At 43.6% G+C, this 13,296-nt stretch overlaps 1 protein-coding gene across 1 annotated transcript in view; it reads left to right on the top strand.

The window, feature by feature from the left end:
* Positions 1-13,296, top strand: part of PRKCE (protein kinase C epsilon) — a 1,012,677-nt gene that overhangs the window by 337,591 nt on the left and 661,790 nt on the right. The window contains 1 exon segment of the mRNA XM_029593349.1: positions 8,530-8,593. Within this exon segment, the coding sequence (XP_029449209.1) occupies positions 8,530-8,593 (64 nt within the window).

Raw genomic sequence — 13,296 nt, forward strand, 5'->3', positions numbered from 1 at the left:
GTGCATAAATCATATTTATGTGCACTAATGTTTTGTGCGCATAAAAGTCTTTTATGTGCACAAAAGATGAGTTTGTGCGCATAAATCACTTATGTTAGACTTCTCCCCCCACCCCCATCCCCAAGTTTAAAATGTGTGGTCTGTGCTGACCGCACATTTTAAGTCAGGTTCTTATTTTACAGTCAGCGCACTTTTTAAAGTCCTGATGCATCACCATTACCATTAGCTTACTGCACTGGGAGTTAAAACAAATGTAACCCATATGTTAGAAAACCGTGCTGAGTTTCAGAGCACAGTTTTAACCCACGTGTTATTTCATCGGCCCCTGGGTTAGGTCCTTCTTCCAACTCCAGTAAGTCTGGCATGCCTTCACTCTGCACACATTGTCGATAAGTCCGGTTGTGCTGGTAAAGTGATACTTTTCTCCAGACTAATTCTTTGCTCTGCATTTGTGGGACTCAGTCCAACACTGAATGTCATTTTTATTTGGATGCTTTTCAAACCAACCAAACCTTGTGAGGCTCTTAATCAGGCCTGTATTTGTCAATAGGCACACTAGGCCAGTGCTTAGGGTGGCAAAATCTCAGAAGCAGAAGGCTGGGCTGCAGGTTTGTTGCCTTCCAGCTCTGCTGAATGTCATTCAGCAGCAGAGAACAGCCCTAGTTTATGGTTGACACAGCACCATCAACGTTCACAGCTCTGTACACTCATTTACTGTGCCCATCCCCGAAACAGTTTATAATGGTATGTCTGACCAAGAGAGGTTAAGTGACACGCTCAAGGTCACAGAATGACAGAGAAGCATACTGGAATCTTCAGCTATGTAACTCTGAGCAATGGTCAATATAGTACTCTGGCAATTTACTACAGAATACAAAATAGTGCAGTTTTTAGCAATATTCTCAGAGTTGACTTTTTTTTTTTTTACTAGTATTTAAATTCTACTGTAGAACACAGTCCCCTGTTTCTCTCACATGCAGACACATGCCTTGCAACTGATTGCTTCTTAGCCTCTCTACTCACTAACCAATGATCTCCCATTCAGCCTCTCCTAAGCTCCCCAAAATGATCCCCTTTGCTCTGTCTGTCCTAGGCTCATCCCTGCCCCCTGTCCCTGAATGAGGGGAGGGGATGGGAGGGGCTGGATTAGGGATCAGAGTAGCTTTCTTTGCTCTGCCTGCTTCCGGCTGGCCCCTCTCCTCCTGCTCCCTGGAGGCTGCTTAAGAGAGGAGGGGTCGGATCAGGAAATAGAGGGCTGTTCTATGCTGAGTGAAATTCAGCTGCCCTAGGCATAGGTTTAGTGTGCCTATTGACAAATCTAGACCTGCATTAAAGGAAATGTGTTCTCATTCTATATATAAAAAAAAAAATCAAAGCTTGGCTATTTAGCCAGGCCTTCCTCCATACTCCACAGTGGAGACTCGTCCTACTACCAACCTACCTATTTTTCACCCAATTGTGGGTCATTCCTATATCTCTCACACCTCCAGCACTTAACTTGGGTCTTAAATATTTATATGCATTTTTCTATAACCAATTAACCCACATCTTTATTGCTACCCAATGTACTCCACTATACCTTTTTTAATGCATCTGTTGTACCAAAATGTACCTGTCTTGCAATCTGTCACCTTCTCTGTGTGTCATATTTATTCTTCTTAAATTTTATGTAATCCACCTTGTATTTACCTTTAGGAATATGTTAATGTATGTAAATAAATAAATTCTGAATTAAATGCATATCCAAATGAAGCCTGGAATCTCCTCCTTTGATGTGAGAATGGTTTTGTTTCCAGCATTTTTCAGGACATTGCATGATTATGATAAAGGAATCAGTTCACACCGATACAAGATCAGTCACTACAGAGACATACGCGGGCCCGCACCTCATGCACCGAAGCCTGCGACTAACCTGGGGCAGAGCAGGCTATCACTGTGATTCCCGCCTCCGGCCCACAGCCAATGAGGCTCTCCCTCACCTCTTCGGGCATGCCAGCGTGACTACGTATTCACGGTGCGCCGGTGACATCATCAGGGGCACCAGCCACCTCCGATGACGTTGGCAGTGGGGGGACGCCTGGTGCAGGCTGATGCGTGGATTTTTAAATTTAAGGTCCGACGCGCCTTGCTTCCTCTTGCCTGCTCCTTCACTTCCCCACCCTCCCATCCCTTCAAACGACTCATGTATGTTTTTCTAATATTGTGCCTTACATTTTGCATAAGGGTTAATGTGAGCATGGGGTTTAAGTATTTAATGGTGTTGTTTGGCGGGTAGTGGATGTTAGATGGAATCCACATCTTCATGTACACATTCAGCTTTGTCTGACAGACAGTATACAATTATTATTGTTTATATTGTCGTAGCAAGGATGGGTACCCAAGCCCATGGCAAGCTCTGATGGCTGGTGTAAGTATTGTCATCCAAAAAGAAAATACCAACTCGACTGTTCTTCAACCGAAGGTGCCACTTACCAGGAATGTGTCTGCAAACTTTATTAAATATTAGTGTTAGATTTTTAGTTAGATTTTTTTGCCGCATCATCAAGCCTGACAGCGGGCCCACCTGACATTCAAAAGGAGGCCGCCTGGTCTTCTAATCATCCGTGGTCACAGTCTTTTTTTTTTAATAAAAAACACTGTTCTTTCTTTTGATATATGATCACGGTAGTCAACGTGTGTATCACTTCAACACTCTCAATATAAGCTCGCGTTTTAAATCCAATGTTATTTCTTTAGCTCAGCTCATTTCTTCAGCTCAGCTCGACAACCGGCCGATGTTTCACAGAAAACTGCTTCATCAGGAGCCGTAGGTCTTAAAGGTACATTTCTCAATAATATAAATGTGTCACACCGTTCCATCCATATTCATTCAAGTTCCTGTATAACAAGAAATTATTATCAAAACATAACTTCAACTGTTAATGTATTACTTATCTGGTGTTGGCACAAAACCAAACCTTCCAACAGGGCGACCATCGTCTCGAGAAGTATTCAGACAAAAGGAGCAGAGACCATCTCTGCGTCAAGCGTCAGCTTATAACCGGATATTGTCCAATCAGGATCTACATATACAGGACAACGTCATTTCTCACTATGACGTGAACGCCGTTGTTTCTTCAAATGAATACATTTAATTCAAGCTCCGCATTTAAGCCTTTAGGATGTAATGTATCCAAAAAATGTACCGTATACACTTTTGTTCTGCCTGTATTAGTTTCTTGTTTATATCTCCTCGCCACCAGTGTGGTAAGATTTGTTCCAAAACACATACTTTTAATTCATCAAAGACATGTCCCTTCTCAAGGCAATGCATCACTATAGGTGCATTCAAACGTTTAGTGGACAGACTAGAGCACTGTTCAGTCACTCTAGTGCGTAATTGTCACGTGGCTTTTCCCACGTACGTCTTTTCACACGGACACTGGATAATATACACTACTCCCATAGACTTGCATGTAGTGTGTTGTCTCAGCTTAATAGACAGTTGAGGATTATTGAATTGAATGTCAGGTGGGCACGCTGTCAGGCTTGATGATGCGGCAAAAAATCTAACTGAAAATCTAACACTAATATTTAATAAAGTTTGCAGACACATTCCTGGTAAGTGGCACCTTCGGTTGAAGAACAGTCGAGTTGGTATTTCCTTTTTGGATGATAGTTTTTGACAGTGGAAATCAGGACAAGCTCTGTTTGTTTGCAGTGTAAATATTGCACATGGTAACGGGCCAGCTGTCAGCTGCCAAGGGAATTCCTCTAGGGTGGAATTGGAGGGTGTGGTTATGCCTGGAAGGGTGGCCCCCTTGCTTGGTACTAAGGCAGGGGGGCCGGGCCGGTGGGTGAAGATCACTGCCTTGTTTGGTTGTCACGGCGGGTGGTGAATGGTTTGGGGGCATAGTCCCAGTGTCCATGACCATGGCTCGGGTACATGTTTTTTATTGTTCTGTTTATTGTTATGCTAATAAAGCTGCGGCTTTTACAGCCAATTATTTGCGGGGTTTGCATTACTATATCGTGTTTTAATTGGAAGTAAGAACGTCTGGAGGGGGGTGATCAGGATGGGAAGGGCTTGTTGGTCCCTGGTCCCAGAGTCAGACCAAGGTGATGCTCCATGGGAGAGCACGTTCCAGAACCAAGATCACTGCCTCAATGACTTTACCATCAAGATAATTAAAGGCAGATTTAAAACAAGAAAGGACTTAACAAAGACCTAGGTTTCTTAACTCATTATGATCCACAGTACTATACAGATTGTTACCTTCTGATCACCCATCAAACATGCGCCCGCTCTCCACCCCACCTTCCTCTTCACACCATCATTGGCATGCCTTTTACCGATACTGTAAAGTGCACTCAGCTGAGCGCACTGTTTCACCTGCAGTTGGGCGCGCGTTTTCAACACGGGTCCACTACCCCCCCCCCCCAACACTAATAGCGCTCATTACATGCAAATGCACGTTCATGAAATTAACGCCTGCCCTTAATTTCTGAGTGGCCCGATAAAGTGTACAGAAAAGCAGTAAATGCTCCTTTTCTGTACATCCTCCAACTTAATATCTTAGCATTATTAAGTCAGAGGAACCAAAAGGTTAAAAAAAAAAAAAATTTTAAGTGCCGGTGACGCCATTTTCCTAACCCATGGCTGTCAGCGGGTTCAGAAAATTGACGCTTGTAAAATTGAGCTGAACCCTCTGACAGCCACCTCTCCTGGGTTTCCGCTGCTAAGGAGGTGCTAGGGGCGCGCTATTGTCCCTAGCGCCTTCTTTTTAGCGCGACCCCCTCATTTAAATGCAGGATCGCGCTCCTAGGAGAGGTGGCTGAGCGCGCATTGGGAAAGTGGGTGCTCAGTACTGATTGCCCGTTTTCCCGTGCGCCTTACAGCTTCGGCCTGTTAGCGTTTCCGGAGATGTCAACTTTTACTCATTCTCTTTCGACCTGAGGTAGGGAGTATTAACTCCCAAAAGCCAGGCAAGAAATATATTAAGTTAGACGAATAAAAAGGTATGACGTTATATGCAGCATATTTTTTTGTTTCTGTTAATCCTTATTTCCGTATATTGCATGATTATGTGATAGAGTTAGCAGTGTTATGAGGGGTTCTTGACAAGGAGAGATTCTGGTTATATAATTATATAAATAGAATGCAGGTTCAAGATGCCAGTTATTTAAACCAGATGCTGATTGCATTTGTGAGCAAAGCATAGGTATATTTGCATAAATGATGTATATATTATAAAGGAATACGAGCATAAGCAAACAGACCGGCTTGCGGCTGATTGTCAGGCAGTGATCACTGATACAAAACTGATATTACTTTCCATCTCTAAATGTTTAAAATACGTTTTCTAGTTATTGATTATGGGCTCCTGGATCAGTGGACTGATGTCAGCAACATTTAAACTGAGCTGTTTGGGAAAGTGGCAGCTCAGACACTGCATTTCTCTGCCCCCCCCCCCCCCCCCCCCACATATACACACAAAAGTTCTGTTTTAAGTGTATTTTTGACTTCAGCATTCCAGTCAAGAATCCAGTCAGCCATATCATAGAAAATAAAATAAAAATTGAAATAATCAGCCTATCATAGATTAATGGCCTCCACTGAGTTTTGGATGACTGAAGACCTTTGGTCTGCAGGTGGGAGGCAATCGAGGCATCACTTTGCTTGATTAATGGCACGGTAATGATAGACAATGATAGATGCAGTGAGGTCTTTATTGGCAATCACTTACAGGCCGATACAGTACAGTGCGCTCCGACGGAACGCATTGTTAACCCGCGTTTCAACGTGCATTTTCGACGTGCTAGCTTTACCCCTTATTCAGTAAGGGGTAATAGCGATATTAAGGGGTAATAGCGATATTAAGTTGGAGGTCCCAAAAGTTAAAAATAATTAAAAATTAAAAATTCGGCTTGCGGCTCGCGGGTTGAAAACCGGTTGCTCAATTTTGCCGGCGTCCGGTTTCCGAACCTGTGGCTGTCAGCGGGTTTGAGAACCGACGCCGGCAAAATTGAGCGTCGGCTGTCAAACTCGCTGACAGCCGCCGCTCCTGTCAAAAAAGAGGCACTAGGGACGCGCTAGTGTCCCTAGCGCCTCTTTTTACTGCGGGCCCTCATTTGCATGCGGGCCGATACTAAATCGCACGCACAGGAGAGCGGGCGCTCTATGGTTTGGCTTGGCTCTGCTCCATCCGTTCGCCTCCTTTGTTTGCATAACAGATTCTCTCTGTTGCTCGGGTCAGATTTCTGCACACAACACTGCGCAAGGGTAATCAAAATCTGCATGGGAAGGCCTTGCAATTCCAGTAAATTCTAATTATGCAGCTGCCTTGTGTAGTTTAAGTTAACCTCACTGTCTGTAATTCTGAAAGACATTTATGAAAAGGAATAATTAATGACAAAATATTGAACTTATGTGCTAGTCGAACGACAGAACAAAACAGAGATTGCTCCTTGGGGTATCAAAAATAAGCCCAGCTCTGGACGTCACATTAAATCTTCAAACAGGCATAAATGTATGCACACCCCTTGATCAAGGATGCCAAAAATCCTCAGTGATCTTGGCAAATCCTGGATCGGTGCGTGCAAGGCTGCCGATTTTGTGTAGCCGGCACGCGCCAAGCCGCGCAGCCTGCCGCCGTTCCCTCCGAGGCCGCTCCGAAATCGGAGCGGCCTCGGAGGGAACTTGCTTTCGCCCTCCCCTCACCTTCCCCTCCCTTCCCATACCTAACCCACCCCCCCGGCCCTATCTAGACCCCCCCTTACCTTTGTCGGGGGATTTACGCCTCCCGGAGGGAGAAGTAAATCCCCGCGCGCCAGTGGGCCTCTAGCGCGCCAAGACGGGACCTGGGGGCGGTTCCGGAGGGCGCGGCCACGCCCCCGGACCGCCCTGACCCGAAACCATGCCTCCAGGCCCGCCCCCGAAACGCCGCGCCCCGCCCTGAAAACGCCGCGCCGATCGGCCCCACCCCCGATGCCCCCGACACGCCCCCTCGAAAAACCCCGGGACTTACGTGAGTCCCGGGGCTCTGCGCGCGCCGGTGCGCCTATTGAACATAGGCGCACCGGCGAGCAAGGCTCTTAAAATCCGCCCTTAAGTAAACTTGATTAATAGCCGTTAATGGACTTCTCCTCCAAGAACTTATCCAAACCCTTTTTGAACCCAGGGGGTGTGAATTTTTAACACACAGAAAAGGTCTACGGTGACTTGATATTAAGTGGTGGATTGGGATGGCCAGTGTATTTAGTAACCAGTGAAGAGAGAGTAGTGCAGGTATAATATGACCATAGCCAGATATTAAAGTACTCTAGTCCTTTGTAACTCCCAGGCCTGAATTATCAAAGGATTTTACCACAGGCACAGAATGGGAGAGAAACCCAGAAAAATTAACTCTTTGTATTCTCTCTTGATTTCAGTGCTACTGGAAAACTCTAGAATAAAAGAGCCACATAATGGGGAGGGTTCATTTGCTGTACCACAGTTCCCATTTTAGTAAGACAAAAATTCCAGTGACCAAGTTTATTTTTTGCTGTAGTCCTAGTTGAATGTAAGCTTTCTTTCTTTAAAGGAATACATAGTTCCAGTATTGTATTCTTTCCTAGTAGATAATTAGGCTTCTTCCTTTTACATCAACTCCTTCCCAAACCAGCAGCACTTCCCACATGGATTGCTGCTTTGTTTGGGCTTTGAGTAAAATAGAGATGGCCAAATGTGGTTTTCCCACAGCTCCAATTTAAGCAGGAGGGCTTTGAAACAATTTTGCATCCCTAATTAGGCAACATACAATCATCGATTGATTGCCATTGGCCATGGATTTGTACACTGACGTTTTCCTAGATATATCTGTAGGCAATGCGTTTTGCATTTCTAAATTTGGTTACAAATTAAACTTATGAAATGGATGGGCAATCAGGCTGGAGACTTTGTTTTTATCTTACATTCTTGAGACACATTGATCTCTCGTCTCCGAAAAGCAGCAAAGAAGCATAAAAACTACTACCCTAGTTTCCATGCTTGGATTCTGGCCATTTGCACTCTTGCGGTGTGGGGGGGGGGGGGCGGGCATTTTTCAAACTGTTTGCCATTTATTACAATGCCCAGGGGTACTTGATACCCACAGGCTTTGCAACCATTTTCATAGTGAGCGCACATGTTTGCTTTCACCTTGAAAACTGCAGCAGGGACGAGGTATCCAATGACATTTACTCCTGCTTTGTCAAGTGGTTACTCGTTGCCTGGGGAATATCCTAATGTAAATTTGAAAGTGCAGAACTAGGCACATGGTTGCGTTTCCCTCCACCACCCGTTGGAACATGCCATCAGGAGCACCTCCTCCTCCTAACATGGCTAAACGTATGCACGATGTGGAATCCCGCCCGTGTTTAGGGCCAGGTTTTAAGTGTGGACTAGTTTTCAGGCAGATTTTTGTCATTTTTCACAGGGCTCAGTAAATTCAGAACTCAATGCAGACTGTTTCATCTGTGAGGTAAATTAGTGAAACTATCTTAAATTGTGCCTTTTCCTCTCCATTGCAGATCGACTTGGAGCCGGAGGGGAGAGTGTTTGTAATCATAGACCTTTCTGGATCATCAGGTGAAGGTAAGACCTGTCAAGATTTTAGCATTGTCATTTGGATGGTGAATGCTTTTAAGACGTATGCACTTGTTCTTCACTGGAAACATTTCCTGGAGAATTATAATGAATCTAGACTTTGAAACTAAATGAAAAAAAATGCTTATTAAAATACTTTGGCATCATTGGGTTTGGCACATCTATTCTTGTAGAAGGCTTCTTTGTTGAGAAATCCAAACTTCAGTGCCAGGAAGTTAATGGAGCAGGCTATTTTGTGCCAGGATTCTGTAGTTCCATGCACCTGTTATCCCTACAATTGAGTATAAATGGTGATTTAATATCTGACTTCTTAGCAGGGATGTACTATATCTTAAGTTTTCTCACTTTGTAGGAGAGTTTTGTCTAGGATATGTTTTCTTTACTGACATTGCAAGGTATGGTAAAATGCAAGTATTATTACTGTGGATGTAGGACACATCTGCTATGGCCCTTCTTTAAAATGACACCCAGCCTCTCCCCCCATGTCGTACCAACAATCTTTGCAATAGTAATAAAACTAGCAAGGCTTTGCCAAACTACAGGCATCGACTCAGTTGATTTCTAGGGATTTTGTAATCTGCTGGTTCACATCCAGATATCCTATGGCCTGTGGTGTCACTAGACCATGCTTCCTTTCTCTGTCCCCTTCTTTTCTCTATCACCTGTCCCTGTTTCTAGTACTAGTGACACTATCATTTCGAAAGGGCTCTAGACATATGCAGTGCTTTACAGAAGCACACTATGCAGAAGAGACAATCCCTGCAACATGGAGCTTTCAGTCTAGTCAAGAAAAGCATTCAGAAAGAAACAAGAGTCTATGGGAAGCTGATTTATATTGGAGAAGTAGTTGGGATTTAAAAATAGCCTCAAAAAGGTGTGTTTTTAGACTGGATCTGAATGTGGCCAGAGAGGAAGGTTGACGCAGCGACTCAGAGGTTTAGTTCAGGCAGGTGGCTCAGCATGATGGAAAGCACGGAGCTGGGACTTGTCCCCTTAGCTCTGCTCTAGAGGGAGTGACGGGTGAGTTGATTGCAACCTGCCTACTTCTATAATCTGTCCCACCACGATTGCTTACATTCTTTCACAATACTGATTTCCAGCTTCTCTCTTGCTAGGTTATGCCAAGCATCTATTGTCCCTTGTCCTTGAAATTCCTTTCCTGCTAAAAATGTCATCTTCCTGTAATTTATTCTAATGTTTCTATCCTATTCCGCCCCCCATTTCCCTTCTTTCTTCCTGAAACATTTCTGTGTACATTTTAGCAGGTGTAATTGTGTGCCTAGTTTTGCCGGGATAATTTTCATAGTGGACTTCTGCGTGAAAGCCTGCTTTTAAAATTGGTGTCACTGTTACATAATACAAAAGTACCCCCTTAGTGCTGTTGCTCATTCAACATGTATTGCTGCTCTATATGTGGATTCTATGATGCCTGATTAATAATAGTTCAGTAGGCCCAAAGGAGAAGCTGAATCTCTTATAATGAGTCTTAATCTCTTGTGAGATTGACACGTTTTAAACATAAAGGCTTTGGACCACCAACTGTTTTTACTCTTATCATGCCTTACATAATAGGAAGATTGCAGCTGGCGCTGGGAGCTAGCAGGATATGAGATTCCATTAATTATTGTTTCAGAAATTGTGAAATCCTGTCAGATCCTGAATGCAGGAGTCACTCCTTATATTGTGAACCCCTCGTATCCTGACTGGAGTCTTTGTTTGCTAGATACAGAAAGGGAAGACCATGTTTAGCCCGTTACAAAAAGCTTAGTTGGAAAAAAAACTGGAGTAGTTAAGTAGATATAATATCTTAGTAAGGCTAACCAATATTTGAAGACGCATGCTTCAGGGCTACTAAGGCATCTAGCTCAGGAGATCCGAGAAAGGGAGCTTGCTAGCCCTGATGGCTTGTACCAGTCAGCAGCATTATTATAAAAGTACCATCTCTACTCAACTAATTAGTTAGGTTTTTTTTTTAACTACTTTTGATTCCTGACAGTAAGTCAAAGATCCCTCCTGAGAGGAGTCTCTTTTTTTGTTTTTTTTGTGAGACATGACACTAATTTAGACTCTTAGTAGACAAATTTGTTCCTGATTTTTTTAATGCTGGGTGTTTCTAGTAGTTGGAATTGGCAGGGCTGGATATACTTTCTCCGTGCCCTTAGGTGTGGTGGTGGAGGATGCAGTTTCTGGGATGGGATGGGATGGGGGGTGTTGTTCTGAGGAAGTGCAACAGTGTCAGGTACCTCTTGCTGAAGTACTGCAGGGTCCCATCTGGCTGAAGGAAGCACTTGAGGGAGAGCCTGTTTGCTTGGGCAGACTCCTCCTCTGTAGAAGGAGGGCTGGAGAATTTGAAGTATCCCTCGGTGTTTGCAGGCACGGCGTGCTCCACATATCACTGGAGCCACCGAGAATGTTTTGGGCAGAGCCATGGTGAGGGTTTGAATGTCCGTGCAAAGATCCAGCTCTGGAAAACAAATTAAGAAGTGTAAACACATTTTGTAAAAGTTTTTAAAGCAAGACTTTCTTATTTTTAGATATAGTATGTGAGTTGTTCCTTATATATATAAATCTGCCACCTAGAGAACCAAAATATAATAAATATAATAGAACTTTAGGATTTGATTCATGGCATTTAAGTAGTAAGATTTCCATGTGGAAAATACAGAAAAGTGCAGAAAAAAAACATTTGGTAAAACATAAAGAAAACCTTCATAAACTGGAAGGCTGGTTATGATCTCTTCCAGTTTTCCAGAATGTACACGATACAGAGCTCAGCTGAACGTGTACTCCACATGTGTACAGAGGCATCAGGTTGTCATCATTAGTCCTTGCATTTGGCTTTACATCTACATAGAGTGGGATGTGCGTTGTAAGGCGCAACTCATGTCTAATCCAGGAGTTTGAGCTACAAATGCTTATAGCCATTGCTCAGCAAGGGGGTGGGGGCGGGGGCTCTGTAGCTGCGGCAGCTTGTTTTGTTTTACTTTATGTCCTGTAAATGCTTTTATAAGTAGCTCATCGCAGTAGACTTAAGGTCCTCCCTTGTCTTCAAACCTGGCACATCTGTGGAGTTTTGAGGTAGAGTATAACTCGCCAGGCTTGCCAGCATTTTCAGGCAAATAATGGTGCATTGAAAGGACAAGGCTCTTATCCTTATAGACGGCAAGGCACTGATGCAGATGCTGGTGCACAATTTTTTTTTAAACCAATTATTGGAAATTGTGCAGCACAGTAAAGTGGTGTTTGACCACTGCCATAAACGAATGAAAGGTCAATTGTGAAGCAGTTCTTTGAAGTTTAGAAATGTATAGGTTAAGAAATATTTATTTGGATTTAAAGAGCAGTTGGGTAGCATAGCAGTGACAGGTCTGCATGATGCACTCCTATGAGTTGTGAAATCCGGTGCCTTGAGGCGTTAGTTTAGGTCAAAGGATTCTAGACTATCACAAACTTCTTCTGGAAGTTTGATGGGTGTGCTGTTTTCCTAGCCTTGAATCGAGCTTAGTGAGATATTTCAGCAGGGCTGGCATTGACTTATGGTGCTGGGGTTTTGAAAGCACAGACTGAAGTTTAGTAGCGTTCTTCTGGCTCTGGAGGTCTATGGACCTTTATGAGTTAGAGTAAGCAGGTTGTTATAGACTGTGCTGTTGGTATGACTTCTATTTTGTAGCAATGTCCCAAAAATTCACTCGGTGTCTTGCTGAAACCAGTGACTCTCAAATGGGATATGTCTGACCTCATTTTGCACACTATGACAGCATGACTTAAATCTGTGTTGTATGCCATTGGTACACTCATAGGTCTAGGTTTGTTTTTTCTTTTTTGGTTGAATGCAATCAAAAATTGTGCCCTTTTTCTATAAATGCAAATAAAATTATGCACACTAATCTCACAAGATATTAATGTCCCAAGGCCGACCCTGACCAGTGTTTCGAAATCAGCATCTGCATAATGGCCCTATATTGTATCAATTTTCAAAAGCCCACTTACTCGGGTAAAGTGCCTTTACATGTGGAAAACCCAGTTTTATGTATGTAAATCTTTTTTTTTAATTATCCCATTAGGAGTACAAGTTTTATGTGCATAAATTGTGTTTTCTGCCTACAATGCGCACAAACCTTAGTTACACTTCTAAAAACAAGTTTTGTGATCCTAAATCAAGGTTTGTGTATGCACACTACTTTTTTTTGCACAGAGTTTTAGGTTTCTGCACTTTTTTAAACTCAAGATGCATTTGCATACCATCACCTCACTGCATCAGGTGTTAACTTTTTTTTTCCTTTAGTGAGTGCGTTAATAAAGTTTGCGTTGAAGTACGGCACGCATTTTTTTGCACCTGCCTTATTACGTCAGGCCCACAGTTCATGTTGTTGACCCACTTGGGCCAGCATAACACAGCAGCAGGAAGGCACTGGCGATCAGAGACAGTTTATTGGTGAGTAACATGCTAGGAAAGAGAGGAAGGTCCAGCACAGAGGGAGCTGTCCAGCCACTGCCCCGCAGCTCTTTAATGTTAGTGGATGGTGCCAGAAACACTGTGACAAGGTGACAGCAAACAGCAGATACCATGTTCAAGCCTTCCACCTCCCAAGGCAACCTCTCGATGTGGGTATGAGGGAAAGGGGAAAGAAAAGAAACACTGCAGAGCAGGGCTGTCCTGGTGAACCCCAGTGTCAGGTTTTCAGGGTATC

This window comes from Rhinatrema bivittatum, chromosome 3, assembly GCF_901001135.1.
Source record: "Rhinatrema bivittatum chromosome 3, aRhiBiv1.1, whole genome shotgun sequence".
Taxonomy (NCBI): domain Eukaryota; kingdom Metazoa; phylum Chordata; class Amphibia; order Gymnophiona; family Rhinatrematidae; genus Rhinatrema; species Rhinatrema bivittatum.